The sequence below is a fragment of the Peromyscus eremicus genome, chromosome 2, assembly GCF_949786415.1.
Source record: "Peromyscus eremicus chromosome 2, PerEre_H2_v1, whole genome shotgun sequence".
Taxonomy (NCBI): Eukaryota; Metazoa; Chordata; class Mammalia; order Rodentia; family Cricetidae; genus Peromyscus; species Peromyscus eremicus.
The window spans coordinates 141,687,313-141,702,111 of NC_081417.1; the positions used below are offsets into that span (position 1 = coordinate 141,687,313).

General features: G+C 57.7%; 1 protein-coding gene across 1 annotated transcript in view; it reads left to right on the forward strand.

Moving 5' to 3' along the window:
* Nucleotides 1-13,749, forward strand: part of Sdc3 (syndecan 3) — a 32,451-nt gene extending 18,702 nt beyond the window's left edge. The window contains exons 2-5 of the mRNA XM_059255891.1: nucleotides 4,432-4,549; nucleotides 5,961-6,586; nucleotides 9,124-9,412; nucleotides 10,106-13,749. Coding sequence (XP_059111874.1) covers nucleotides 4,432-4,549; nucleotides 5,961-6,586; nucleotides 9,124-9,412; nucleotides 10,106-10,272 — 1,200 coding nt within the window. The 3' untranslated portion in view covers nucleotides 10,273-13,749. The remainder of the gene's footprint in view (nucleotides 1-4,431; nucleotides 4,550-5,960; nucleotides 6,587-9,123; nucleotides 9,413-10,105) is intronic.
* The last annotated feature ends 1,050 nt before the right edge of the window (nucleotides 13,750-14,799 follow it).

Consider the following 14,799-nt stretch of genomic DNA (forward strand, 5'->3'; position numbering starts at 1 on the left):
TGAAGCAGAATCACTCACGGAGGCCAAGCTTGAGAGCAGGTGGGGCTGCAGGCACAAGTAGGTGCTGAGCCCTGGTGTCAGGCTGGGCAAAGGGGCTGGGCCACACGTGTAGGAACCCCGGGCCGAGCATAGTGTGGCCTGGAGCACTTGGGCAGAGGAACCCAGGATGAGGGTAGTGCTCATGCCTTGGTTATAGGCCAGCCTGAGGATAATAACCCCTGGGGGTCGTCGTGATGATGATGGTCTGATGCGCAGGTCCCCAGTGGCAAGAAGGTGGAAGTTCTGCTGGCTGTCTGCCTTGAGTTGACCTTGGCAGAAAACAAGTGAGGGGTCCTTCTGCTCATGGCATGTGCTGGACCAGGGGGTGGTGCCATGGGGTGTGAGTGGGAGGGGATCAGATTCAAGTTGTGATGTTTGTGGTCGAGGGGAACAGGCAATGCAACAAGGGCGCCACGTGGCCTAGGGAGCATGTGTGTGTACACGGCAGACCGACTGGCCCGCGGAGGTGAGCCTGACACACGTGGTCCCGAGTCTGCTGAGGCTGTGTGAGCATCTGCATAGGTGAGTGGGGACAAGGGTGAGCCATTTGTTCATGTCCCCTAAGGTGTGTGCACAGTTGGGGTGTGCTAGACACACAAGTGTGTGCTGGCATACATTGCTGATAAGCTCTACTGGGCATGTGCGTTGGGGTCTGTCGATGCTGTTTTGAACTGTGTTCATTGGGCTCTATGTCTGCTGGGGTGTATATGTGGAGAAGTGTGTGTACAGGTGTGTGTGTGCACAAGTATGTGTGTGTCTGCTGGGGAATATGTGTGCATGTGTGTATATATAATTGTGTCTACTGAAGGTTGTGTGTCCACTGGGATGTGTGTGAATGGATTTTATATATCTATCTATATCTATATCTATATCTATATATATATATGCTGGGGTGTATGTATGGTGTGTGTGTGTGTGTGTGTGTGTGTGTGTGTGTGTGTATCCAAAGGGGTGTGTATGTCAGTATGTGTGTGCCATGGGGGTGTGCTGGGGGTGTAGTATGTACATGCCCACATTAGCTGTGTCTCCTCTCAGTCACTGTGTGTACATGCTGGGGCATGGGTGCCATCAGGCTACTCAGTCACAGGAGGCTGTGATCTGCCCCTTTGGAGAGCCACAGGGAGGGTCAGACAGAGAGAGGCCAATGGGGTTCAGGGCACTAGGTGTCTGTTCTTTAAGGGGGCGACAGAGACCGCTGTGCTCAGCATGTGTGATGTTGGGCAAAGGCAGATGCCGTGCAGGGGTGCAATGCTGTCTGCGGCCCCCTCCTCAGTTTGTGACCTTTAGGCTTTCTCCACGGCTGGTTGAAGGTTGCCATCCTCCCTCCCTTTGGCTGCCCTCTGGGAGCGAGCTACCAGCATCCCCAGTATTCCTGCAGGCTTCATCTTCCTGAGACCCCCAGGGTGACCTCAGGATGACTGGGCGATCGGCTGCCCCTGCCCCTCGCCTTGTCCAGGCTGCTCATCCTGGAGGAAGGGTGTCTGGGAAATCACTGAGGTTGCCTCCCCGCAGCAGCCTCTGATGAGTGTGAGGCTAAATTGAGATGTGAGAATTTTCCCTCCCTAGCATTCTCACCTCCCCTTCTCCCCAGGCCTGCCTGCTCTGGCCTTCCCCCTCTCCATCCCTGCTGTCCTCTGATCCTTCACCGGCTCCCTCTCCCACACTCTCCAGCCCTGTGGGGGAGCTGCAGCTCCTGGTCCTTAGCTATGGAGAATATGGTCGTCATGGCAACCGTTGTCATGTCAATGGCTACTGAGCCAGGATGAATAGTATCTAGGTGAGTGCTACCTGAGTGGAGGCTGATGGGTTCATGAGAGGCTATATGCTCCTTTCTGAGCTCAGAGCTGCATGGAACCCCCACTTCTCTCACATGCCCCCAAAGGCATGCCGGCATGCTGCCTTCGATGGCTGCCTCTAGGTGAGTGTGTGTTAGTGCATGTCTGTGTCTCTGACTGTGTCACTTGCAGGGTCTCTGTGGCTTTGGAGCTGTTTCTGGGTTTATGCAAGCCTTTCTGAGAAAAGTATTGGTGACTGGCATGTCATGTTGGCCACTGTAGGACCTTGAGTCCCTCACTTTGGCTCTTGTGTTTACTCTTGTTTTGGGGTCCCTGGAATAACAGATCTCTTAGAATGTTTCTTCCCAGACTGCCTTGAAGGCGGTGAGAAATCCAGAGATCCCTGCTGTGACATCAGGCTTCTGGCTGGACAACTAGTGGGACAGGCGTCCAAAGCACCCAAGGGACTCTGGCTGGTAGAAGCATGTGGCTCCTGCCGCCCTAGGACCTGGGGAGTGTGTGCTGGGCAGAGATGAGAGCTGGCTGATGGTGATGGGCTTGCTCTGAGCTCCTGGGATGTCTACAAAGGAGGAAGACCCAGTGATTAGTCACGGGGGCAATTACACTAATTGTTCCACCCGTGACTCACTGGTAGAAAGTAAATACTGATTAATTCATTAGCTCCAGACATGTGTGTGTGTGTGTGTGTGTGTGTGTGTGTGTGTGTGTGTGTGTGTGTGGTGGTGGTGGTGGTGGTGGTGTGTGTGGTGTATGAGGGGTATCTCCTGGCTCCCTGCCCCGGCTGGGTTGGCTGGGGCTCTGGAGCAGGTGCTGGTGGCTGGGGGCAGGAAGCCAGGACTAAGATCCTTTCTTTGGCTCTGTGTGAACTCTAGAAGGGCCCATGAGTGGCAGGGGTGTGAGATGCTGTGCCAATCTAGTTCCTCCCCAGGCCTGCCTGCTCTGGTCACGCTCAGCTCCCATGGCTCCCCACTACCAGCTGGGGCAGTTGCCCAGGCACTACCTGAGAACTCCTGACCCCTGGAAAATGATTGACTTCCAAGGGAAACCCACCCATTGGCTAGACACTGGACCCTCTGTGACCAGCCTGGTGTCTTCTCAACCCCACCTCTAGCCACCCCAGCTCCGATGCTACCCCAGGAGCTAAACATGTCTCCTAACTCCATTTCCGTCCTAAGCCTGCTCAGTACCAGGAATCTTGCTAGACATGCAGCCCCTCCTCATGGAGTGTATCCTTCATAGATGGTGAATGGGAACAGACCCTCAACATCGGTACTTCAAAGCAAAACTGCTCGCGAGCATCAGGCGTCATGACTTGGGAGCGTGGGATGCTTTTTAGAAGTGGCACTGGGGGTGGGAGTTGGAAGGGTGCTGTAGGCAGAGAGACCGGCATGATTGAGAAGTGAGGGGCCAGGGGCTGTGGAAGGTGTTAGGAGGAGCGGCAGGGCAGCCAGGGCCCGCCCAAGGGAGACAGCTGCGTTGACCAGCCCCAGGGCTTGCTCAGTTTCCCTTGCCTATGTGCCTTCCTCTCCGGATTTCAGTTGTAAGATGTAAATGCTCCGGGCTTCGAACTCACATCGGGAGCTTCCCTGCCAAAGCTCTGGGGGTGGGGACCATGGCCGGCGTACACAGCGCATCAAGGCCGCTTAAGGAATCTACATACCCGTTTTTGAGGTTCTTAGGGCTGGCTCCAAGTATGGGCATATAAGGAGGGGGTACAGTTAGAGCTGTGCCAGCTCCGGGCTTCCTAGGTTCCCACTCTGAAGGGTCACAGGCCTGGGGACACGGACCCTTGGAGAGTCCTGCTGACCCCTGGGAGTAGAAGTATGGTGAGCCTGTGCTGATCCTGGGCCTGCATGCACTGTGGGGTAGGCCAGGCAGGAGCTAACTTTCTGTCAGGGGAAGAGACCGGGGCTGGCTCAGTGTGGGAAGCCTCTCCCCCCCCCCCCCCCTGTTCTAGCACTTCTCTCCTGGGCCCTAGCCTCCCCAGCATCCCGTGCCTGCCTACCGTCCTGCCTTTGGCAGTTTGGGGTACCCCTTGGATCCCAAACCTCATTTCACTCCTAGCCCTCTGGGCCATGGGCCTCAATTTTCTCTTCTGTGAATTGAGCTGGTGCCTGCCACCTTCCCAGTCCATCTTGAGGACTCAGTGGGACCTTGTCTGTGGGTGCTGTTCACACGGAGGTGACAGTCGACCTGTTGTGAGTCTGCAGTGTGCCTCCTGGGACTGTGCTCCCTGAGGGAGCCACTTTTTGTGGACTGAATGCACAAACTGAAGCACAAGTGGAGTGAATAGCCTGCGCCGTTGGCAGGAAACCTGTCTTGGCTTCAAACTCAGCACTGTGTGCCCCGAGCCCATCCTGTGTAGGGACTGCCATTGCTGGGGGGTGGGACAACCAGTGGTGCCCAGTGGCAGCTGGCTGGTAAGGGAGAGGACTGCTACCATGGCCTTGGGGAGGTGGGAAGTGGTCATCCGCCCACACCCAGCTCTCTGTAGCACATATGGGTCACTCTACCCATGAATGTGCCCGCTGTCTCTTGGGCCTATACGGGCCGATGGTTTGGGTGCCTATTCCTGTATGTGTCTGCACTCTCCCAGGCTCAACGCTGGCGCAGTGAGAACTTTGAGAGGCCGGTGGACCTTGAGGGCTCAGGGGATGACGACTTGTTTCCTGATGATGAACTGGACGACCTCTACTCAGGGTCGGGCTCCGGCTGTAAGTAATCCCCAGGTTTCCCTGCCCGTCTCTGCCTCTAGCAGCAGCCCAGGAGCCTTTAAGGCTACTTGAGTGAGTCTTGTCCCCGTATGGAGGTCAAGACCTCAAGAAGGAGGAGGGCAGAGCATCCTTCTGGGAGGGGGTAGGCTAGGGGAGCCTTCAGAGTCCAGGACTCGTGTCCCTGTGTCTGGGCGTGCAGCCTGGGCCTGTCCCCAGTGCTATGGCTCCTGTCCTCCGGCTTGTTGGAGACAGCCACTCAGTAACTCAGTGTTCCTAGCTCTGTACTAATTATATAGGGAGGGCCACGGGCAGTCCTCAGCAGGGGTGACTTTTTGAGCCAGTTTGGGCCAGGTGGCCCCTTGGGTCCATCAGCAGTGGCCAAGCTCAGAGTGAGGGTAGCGCTACGGAAGGGCTTCGGGGACCTGGGATTGGGTTGCTGGCTCTGTCGTGGGGAAGGGCAGTCGGCTACGGGTCAGGCCGGGTGCGGGGGTAGATCCGGCAGCTCTACCCAGCCTTATGGCCAGGCAGCTGAGTGACTTCTGACCCCGTGCAGCCCATGCCTTCCTATTTGCTGAGGAAGTCAGTGTAACCTTGGAGACGGGAACTGAGAGAGGAGCTGAAGTAGGCCCAGCCAGGGGATGGGTGCGTGTGTGATGAGATCGTCCCAGGGGATGGGTGCGTGTGTGATGAGATCGTCCCAGGGGATGGGTGCGTGTGTGATGAGATCGTCCCTGGCCCATGCTCCTGTGCTGGCCGCTCCAACCCTGCCTCTCGCCTCCCTCTGGCTGCTGCTTCATGCTGTTCCCTCACTCCCCTGTGCCCTCCTCTAAAGTGTCACCTCCCTGCTCTCCCTCTCTCCACCTGCTCAGCCCTCAGTGACCCCTGCTCCTCTTGGCTTCTCCCCACATCTCTTCACTCCCTCATCTCTCCCTCTCCAAATCCCTTATCTTATCCCCACCCCTGAATCATTCATGTGACCTGGGAAATGCCCCTCAAGAAGGCCTCATCCCCTCTGGTCCTCTGCTCATGTCTGGGAGGTGGGGTAACTCAGGGTCCCTTCTGCCTTGAGTTCGTGCGGGGCATGTCCTTGGCTCTGGCTTTTCCCAAGAGGCCAGGCCTTGTTTTCCTGTAACCCTGAGTGGATTTCCAGACAGAGGCTTTAGTCACCAGTCGCTAGGACTCAGAGTGGGTTGGCAGAATCAGGGAAGGCTGCCTGGAAGTGGTGGCCCTCTCGAGGATTTTTGGCTAGGCACGGGCTAGCTCATCCAGTCAAGCCACCTCCTTTCTCTCCTGTTTTCCTGGGAAAACTGGTTAGAGAGGGATGTACTGCTGGGAAGGCAATGCCTGCCTGGGGATCTGGTGGTGAGGAGCACCCACTCCCCAGGGCTCTCCCTCTCCCTACCCCCCCCAGACTTCGAGCAGGAGTCTGGCCTTGAGACAGCCATGCGGTTTGTCCCCGACATGGCCCTGGCTGCACCCACTGCACCCGCTGCCGTGCTACCCACCACCGATATCCAGCCCGTGGACACCCCACTCGAGGAGCTCCTTTCTGAGCAACCCAGCCCGGAACCAGTTACCAGCCCCCCGCTGGCGACAGAGGTGACAGGAGTCCTGGAAGAACCCAGCCAGAGAGCCACCACCATCTCCATCACCACGTCTACCACCGCTGCCGCCACTACGGGGGCCCCCACCATGGCCACAGCGCCTGCCACAGCAGCCACCACTGCTGCTAACACTCCCGAGGTACCCCCTGCCACGGCCACCATTGCTGACGTAAGGACCACCAGCATACAGGGGCTGCTGCCTCTTCCCCTGACCACGGCTGCCACAGCCCAGGCCACTACCCCAGCAGCACCCTCACCGCCCACCACGGTGGCTACCTTGGACACGGAGGCCCCGACACCTAGGCTGGTCAACACAGCTACCTCGAGGCCAGGAGCCCTTCCTCGGCCCGTCACCACCCAGGAGCCTGATGTTACCGAGAGGAGTACCCTGCCGTTGGGGACCACAGCTCCCGGGCCCACGGAGGTGGCTCAGGTGAGAACAGTGGGAGAGGGCGTTAGTGCAGAGTGCACAGGGGTGAGGTGGGCGGGGACCGGGAGGTGCCAGGGGTGAGCCAGGCACGGCGGGTCTGGTGTATATGCTGGACGTAAGCCTCTGGGTGGGGTTGGGGGGAGTCAGAGAGCCAGGGCAGATGGGGTGTTTTGCCTAGACACCAATAGAGAGGGGATTGGGTGGATTTGTGGGGGTGGAGTTGGGGAACGGTAGGTGGGCCTGGCTGGGAGTTCAGGTCAAGAGCAGGTTAAGAGATTGTCAGGCTCGCCAGGGCATGCTGGCGCACTTCTTTAATCCCGGTACTCCAGAGGCAGAGGTGGGCAGATCTCTGTGAGTTCGAGACCAGCCTGGTCTACAGAGTAGCTCCAGCCAGAGCTACATAGTGAGACCCTGTCTCAAACAAAACAAAACAAAAACAAAGAAAAGAATAGAAAAGAGGTTATCAGCCTGGATTTAAACCCTCTACTATCTTTTCCTTTTTAGTCTTGAGACATTAGCTGGTGGCTGGTCCTTTCTCTGCCTTCATTTCTTTATCTGTGAGGGAAAGACCAGAGAAAGTAATGGGCATGGTGGCCCACACCATCATCCTAGCACTGGAGAAGCTGAGGCAGGAGGATTGCTGCAAGTTCAGGTCAGCCTGGGCTACCCAGTAAGACTGTTTCAAAGACAGACAGACAGAGAGACAGGGAGCGAGGCCTGCCATTGTTTGCAAACGGCATTTCCTGACACTTGGAACAGTCAATGAGCCAGCTGTTCAGCTGTTGGCACTGTCATTTTTGACATGGTTGCTGTCATCATCGCGGCCTGAGGGTGACTGAGTGGGTGCTGTGGGGGAGCACCTGGCTGCCAGGTGCACAGTACTTCCCTGAGTACTTCTGCCACCCCCACACCCTTCCATCACCGTGATGTGATCACCTCTTTTTACAGGTGAGGCAGAGGAAGCCATTTTTCTAGGTTCCTCAGGTAGTAGTTGAATCGGGATTCAAATTGTGGTTGTGGGCTCCTGAATCTGGAGCTCCTGAATCTGGGGGCTCCTGAATCTGGGGCTCCTTAATCTGGGGCTCCTGAATCTGGGGCTCCTGAATCTGGGGGCTCCTGAATCTGGAGCTCCTGAAGCTGTGGGCTCCTGAATCTGGAGCTCCTGAATCTGGGAGCTTCTGAATCTGGGGCTCCTGAAGCTGGGGGCTCCTGAATCTGGGGGCCCCTGAATCTGGAGCTCCTGAATCTGGGGGCTCCTGAATCTGGGGCTCCTGAAGCTGGGGCTCCTGAATCTGGAGCTCCTGAAGCTGGGGGCTCCTGAATCTGGGGCTCCTGAAGCTGGGGGCTCCTAAAGCTGGCCAGGCTCCAGGGCCAGGCTTAGGCTGGGAAGGGCAGGGGACTGAAGGGAAGAGCATGGTGAGGGTCATCGTGGGAGAGAGACACTAGGAGACTGCAACCTGGCCTATGCATGTGCACATGTGCACAGGGAGCCGGTGTGGTGGCACATGCCTGTGATTCCAGCACCTGGGAGGTAGAGGCGGGAGGATTAGAAGTTTAAAGTGGTCCTCCCCTATGTGACCAGTTCTAGGTCAGCCTGGGCTACACGAAACCCTGGCTGGAAAAACAGGGTGTGTGTACCAGACTGAAAGGAGAAATGGTGACTCTGGAGAGCCACAGAGCACCCTGCCATCAGCCTCACAGGGGCCCTGGGGCTGTGGAGTTGCCCTTGGAGCCCTGCAGTCCCTCTCAGGCCCCAGCCAGCCCCGCAGGATACAGGCCCAGGCCCTTCCTTCAGAGAGGGGGCCTCGCCGGAAGGGGAAACAATAGCAGCAGGCTGAGGAGCCCAGGCCAGAACAGGTGTAGCCGCCCTGTGTGGGACCTGTCCTTGCCAGATTCAGGGCTACCCTTGCCACACCCTCGTGAAGCAGCTGTCCCCGTCCCGTCCCGTCCCCCGGCAGCTCCCGCAGCCCGGCTTCTTTCCCGCAGCTCCGGGCTGCTCTCACCTGTGCAGTGGGAGCTGCACACTGCCGGTCACTGGGTCGGGTCGGGGATACCTGCTCATACCCTGCAGGTTTGCTCATGGACTGGCTCCCCGGGTGGGGAGAGAGCCAGGCTTAGCCGGCCCCCGACCACTCCTGCTCCTGGACAGGAATCGACCAAGGATTGTTCTAAGACACAGCTGGAGAGGAAGTCATGGGGACAGGATGGGGACAGGATGTGGCCGTCCTGACAACAAGCAATGTGAGGTCCAGTAATTGGAAGTACAGACTCTTGAGTCAGATAGGTCTAGATTTTAATTCTTCTTCCACCATGTCTTAACTGTGTGACCTTGAGAAAGTCACGTAACCTCTCTGGGCCTGTTGACCACTCTGTAAACTGTAAACTGTCCCTTCTTTGTGGGGACAGTGCTATGCGGAGGGCACCGGGGACTGAGCGCGGTGAATGCTGGCCCCACCCGGTGGAAGTGTGGTGGAGGTTTGTGTGTATGGCTTCCTGGGAGTAGCTGGTCTTAACCCTAGGTCATACCACCCTTTCTGCAGACCCCGACTCCAGAGTCCCTTCTGACCACGGTCCAGGATGAGCCAGAGGTGCCGGTGAGTGGGGGGCCCAGCGGGGACTTTGAGCTGCAAGAGGAGACCACACAACCCGACACAGCCAATGAAGTGGTGGCTGTGGGAGGAGCCGCGGCCAAGCCCTCTCCTCCACTGGGGACACTGCCCAAGGGTGCCCGCCCAGGCCCTGGCCTCCACGACAATGCCATCGACTCAGGCAGCTCGGCCGCCCAGCTCCCTCAGAAGAGCATCCTGGAGCGGAAGGAGGTGCTCGTAGGTGAGGCCAGACTCCGGGCCCGGGGCAGGGCAGGGTGTGGGCTCCTGGGAAGGGAGAGCAGGGGCTTTACCCCAGAACCTGTCCTCCCATTCCTCCTCCATCTCCCTCCTCCCCAGTGGAGTCTAACTCTCTCTCTCTCTCTCTCTCTCTCTCTCTCTCTCTCTCTCTCTCTCTCTCTCTCTCTCTCTCTCTCTCTCTCTCTCTCTCTCACTTTCCTTAAACCCTTGACTCTGATTTTGGACCCCTGCTTTTTGGGGTCACCCCGATTGACCCCATGGGACTTTTTCTGCCCAGGTGCTAATCTCTGACCTGGCTTTTGGCTTGACCTTTGACCCAGCCTGACCCAAGGCCTTGATTCAAGGCTTACCCTGGTGGGATCTCCTATCTCCTCCTGGAGACAGAGGGAGCCGTTCTGGCAGTGTGTGGGAAGGGGCCTTCCTTCCTGATGGTTGTAGGGTTATCATCTGACAGCCCATGGTGTTTGACACTGACGAGGAGGACCAGGGCACCTGCCTCCCTCCTAGGGACGGCGTGACCAGTCAGTGTGCTGAGCCAGTGGAAAGGAGTTGGTAATAGTGGGTGGCACCAGTACTGTCCTCTCTGACTCCAGACCCGGGGCCCCTAGCCTGCTCGGCTCACATCCTCTCCCTCTCTGCTGCCTCTGGGCTTTGACCTCTGTCCCTTTCTCCACAGCTGTGATCGTGGGTGGGGTGGTGGGCGCCCTCTTCGCCGCCTTCCTGGTCACACTGCTTATCTACCGCATGAAGAAGAAGGACGAGGGCAGTTACACCTTGGAGGAGCCCAAGCAGGCGAGCGTCACGTACCAGAAGCCTGACAAGCAGGAGGAGTTTTATGCTTAGCAGAGCCACAGTGCCTCCTGCAGCCAACTTGCCCAGTCCCCTGGCCCCAACAACAGCCCAGGCCTGGGCCTGGGCAGGGCAGGAGCCTGGCCCTGCTTCCTTCTGCCCAGGCTGCTAGCATAACACAGACGGTCCTAAGAAACAGGGGCGCTGCCGTCTGCCCCAGACTGTGCCCTTATGAGCTCATCTCTAGCCCCACTCCCTCCAGCCTGGGGCCTCAGGATCTTGTGTCCCATGGACAAGAGGAAGAAAACCCCAGGTTGCTGGGAGAAATAGGGGCAGGGCCAGGGCTCAGATGGCCCACAGTGCTTGCTGATGTCTTCTTGTTACAGAGGCCACCGTGCTGGCTTCCTCGACCAACACATGGCACATCTAGCCCCCCCCCAATCAAAATCATCCAGATGCTGTGGCCTTGAGCTGCTGTCCCAAGGCCTTCTGGGCGGGAGGGTGTCCTCTGTCACCAGCCTGAGCTCGTTATGGGGTCACTGTCCCCTCTCCTCTGCCCAATGCACACGTCCCCAGGCTGCTCCTCCTTCTGCATTGCCTCCCAGGGAAAGGGCTTCCTCAGTGCACAGGGCAGCCAGTGGTGGGGGAGGCCACTCCGGCGCCCCTCTTGAGAGGGGATGGCACACAGCCTCTGTCAACCACTGCTCTACACCCTGTAACACGTTCACACAGGAGACAAAAACATACCCAGTCTTGATCACCCAGCCAGTGAAACATCACACACATGCACCTCCTTCACACAGTGCTGAGACACCCTGATACTTCTGCCATGCCGGCCACTGTCATCGTCACCAGTGGTGACCATGCCACCTTCCTCCCACTGTCTATTTCTTTACACACATACTTTGGTCCTGCACCCGGCTCCTCTAACCATCCGGGTCACTGAGGAAGGCAGGGCCAAGTTGTAGGCATCAGCCCATATTGGGTCCCCCAGAGTCACCCTATTCTACTTGGTCCCCACCATGACACCTATACCAGCCACACTGACGCTGATTCCCAGCTGATGTCAGACACAATCCCACACAGATGCAGTCTCCCTCATTACTGTGGCTCACAGAGAGGGAGGTTTGGGGCTAGCCTCCACCAGCCACATCCGAAGGAAGAAGGCTTGATGCCCCAAGCCAGGCTGAAGGCTAGGAAGGGAGCTAGCATCTCCCAGGACCAAGGAGCTGTGTGGTTGTCCCTGGTTTCCGTGTATCCCCTTTCTGCTCTGAGCCAGGAGCTGTCTCTGCCTCCCAGGACACATGTTTCCAAAGTGCCTGTGAGGGTGTGCCTCCGCCCAGGCCCTCTGTGTCCCCTGCCCTGGCCTGGTGAGGCCAACCTCAGGCCTACCCACCCTGGGTCCTCTGTGGACACAACTGACCAGGCAACTTGGCAGTTCCGGCTACAGTTGGATCAACCCACAGCCTAGCTCATCCCGATGCCGTAGGCCCTGAGAGCAGTTGATGGGGACAGGGGTATCACAGGCCCCAAGTCTACCTTCCTGTCTTTGTTACCCTTAGAAGTGGGGTTGTTTCAGAGATATTTTAAATGTTGGGAATCACCGTTCTCTTTGGGGGAAGGGAGGTATGCCACGAGAGCTCTTAGCACCAGAGGGGCGGGGCTTAGGTTATGCTTGGCCGGCACCCCTCCCCCAGCTCTCACACGTGTCCCAGGTTCAGTCAGGTGACCACCTGTTATTTCTGTTTCATTTTTTAAGATTCCTCGACAGCACACTTGGGCAGAGTGAGGACCCCCATCTGGGCAGTGGAGGCAGGGTCTAGGCAATCAGCACCGCTTGTCTTTCTGGGGTGGGAGGTATTCCACTGTCAGGCTCTGGTGCTCTGTCTTCCAGACCCCATGACTCCCTTGATGGGGCTTAGAGTATTGTGGGGAAGCCAGTTGGCTCAGACTTTGAGGAGGGGGGAAGGAATGAGAGGGGTCCTAGGCCCATGAGACCTGGAGGAGGGAGCTTGGCCAAGGTCTTCCCTGAAGCAGGAGAGCTGGGTAGAGGGAGCAGAGGAGAGCCAGTGCCCCAGCCCCTACCCTCTGCTCCCTGGTGGGCTGCTGTCTTGAGGACTGGAGCTTGGGTGGGGAGGCTTGGGAGCTGGGGGAGGGCAGCCTCCAGGTGCTCAGCCCACGGGGACACCAGGACCAAGGCAGGAGAGCCCAGCTTCTGTGATAGAGCCCACTTCTCACATCTCAGGGTGGCTCTGGCCTTGGGGCTGTGGATTTGGCCTCCTGGCCCTGGCACTTTTCTGTAGCCTCAGCAGCATTTGAGAGAAGAGGCTGTGGGCCTTGTGTATGGGGCCCAGGCCCCTTGTGCCCGTGAAATTTGACCTGAAGGTTAATGGTGTGAGCGGCCCAGATGCCCTGGGCCAGCCCGATGAGGCCAGGACGATTTAAGAGAGCTCAGTTCAAAGGGTGAACTGAGGCTCTTCCTAGTGCAATGTGGGTGCGGGGTCCCCACCCTGTCCCGGAAAACAGTGCGGTACGTGCAGAGCCTGTCCAAACGAGTCCAGAGACGCCTCCGTGCTCCTGGGAAGGTGTTCAGGACGCCAGCATGCCTGGAAGCATAGTGCATTCTGGAAGAGAGGAGTTTGATGTGTCTTGGACTTCTCCAGGCCCTGGTTTCCCAAGAGAGCAAGACATGCTGGGGCCAGAGAGCTTCAGAGCTAGGCTTCGTCTCTCTTGAGGGGCCAGACTAGGGACTCTATGTGCAAGATTGATCACCTTTGGTTGTCAGAGGCATGTGGGTGATAGCCAGGACTGGCTGGGCAGACCTGCAGCAGAGCTTAGGATGCTGGGGCCAGTCCCCCTGGGCTTGGCTTAGCCGTCCGCCGGGCCTCCAGGCCGGGGCTCCCACAGAGAGCAGAGCCAACCTAGCTTTCGGGGCAGGGATGGCTGCCTAGGCTGTCCTGGCTTTCCCCTAGGATGTGCCTCCCCACCTTGGTGACTGTAAATAGAAGCCCACACTGTACAGATTTACAGAGAGGCCCAAACTGGGCCCTGGAGTCACCATCTGAGGGGCTGATGGCCTGGCCTCCCCCCAGGTGCCCTCTGGGCGCTTGGGTGTGCCTGGCCCCAGCGTGGTGAATGCATGTAAATACTTTTCGTAGACAGTGTGGCTCCAGAGAGCCCCCTGAGACAGTGCCCCCCCCCCCCCCCACTGGTTTATCCTCTCTCCTGTACAGAGCCCTCTCAGCCCTCGGGCAACCAGGAATGGGGTTTCCTCCCCTCCCCAGGCTCCTCCTACCCTTCCTTTCCCTATAACCTGTTTATTAACCATCCCTGTCCTGAGTTCATGGCCAAAACTTAAATAAGAAATGGAGAAGAGACAGTTGGATAAAGATACCAAGGCCCGGTCCACCCCCCACGGGTGCTCACCCACGCCTGCCTTGGGAAGGCTGCGGCTTGCTTTGTTTTGTTTTCTGTTTGTTTTGTTCTGTTTTGTTTTTTTTAACATTTCCCTGTGCTGTGCCCATTTATAAGAGGAAATAAAATTAAGCTGAAAAGATGCTGTGTGGTCCACATGTGAGATGAACAACGGCTCGCTTGGGAGGGACAGCCATGTTCACCTTGTGCCTGAGCCGCTGTCCCTTTGGGGAGGTGGAGAATGACCCAGGGGCAACGGATTAGCGTTCTGCTGGGAGCCTTGAGGTGAAAGCTGTGGCTGATTGAATGCAGAGCAAACAGTGGTAAGTGTGGTTGTGTGTGGGGGTGTATATGACTGTGGTTGGGTGGGTGGGGGTTGCGGTTCACCCCCAGGGGGAGACTCCAACTTCAGGCCGCAAAGAGAACCTTGGACTATAGGATGTGGAAACTGGAGGCACGCAGGAGAAGACTGTGTTTGGGGCCTGATATGCTCATTCTTGTGTCCAAGTGGTGGCGTTTCCCAGCCTCTGGCTCTGGGCAAGCCCTTCTGCTCTCTGAGTCCATTTCCCGAGCCACGAAGTGGGATGATCACGTGTCCCTGTGGACTGGGTGAGGGCTCCGTAAGGAACAGCTCAACACAGCGCTCCCCACGGCTAGCCTGCTCATGATGTTTTTGAAGACGGTGTAGAAAGAGTGGGACCCGGAGACCCCGTGTTTCTGTGGCCTGGCTGACCAGACACAGCTGGACAAGGCCTCCTCTCTGCTGGGCACAAGAGCCAGGAAGGTTGGTGCCTGCACAGCCAGGCCCCCTGCCTGTGCCCAGGCTCTTCCCGTTTCAATAGAAGCTGCTGTGCTGACGCAGTGCCCAGTGTTCATGCTCCACTGGGGACGTACACAGGGCTGTTTTGCCCCCAAGGCAGGGGATAGATGGTAGGCATGGGTGCCTCATCACAGTCTGCCCTTCTCCAGGGGAACTGCCTCATGGCTTGGGAGTTTTTCCTCAGGAGATGGGATACCATCTCGGGTAGGTTGGAGCCTAAGGCCTGGGGTCTGGTCCCTCTCCCATGCCTTCTCTCTCTTTGCCCTTTCACTAAAGGTTCTCAAAATATCTATTCTGCACCTGGCTTGTGCTTGGAACTGCGAGCCAAGAGGCCACCAGGATAAGAT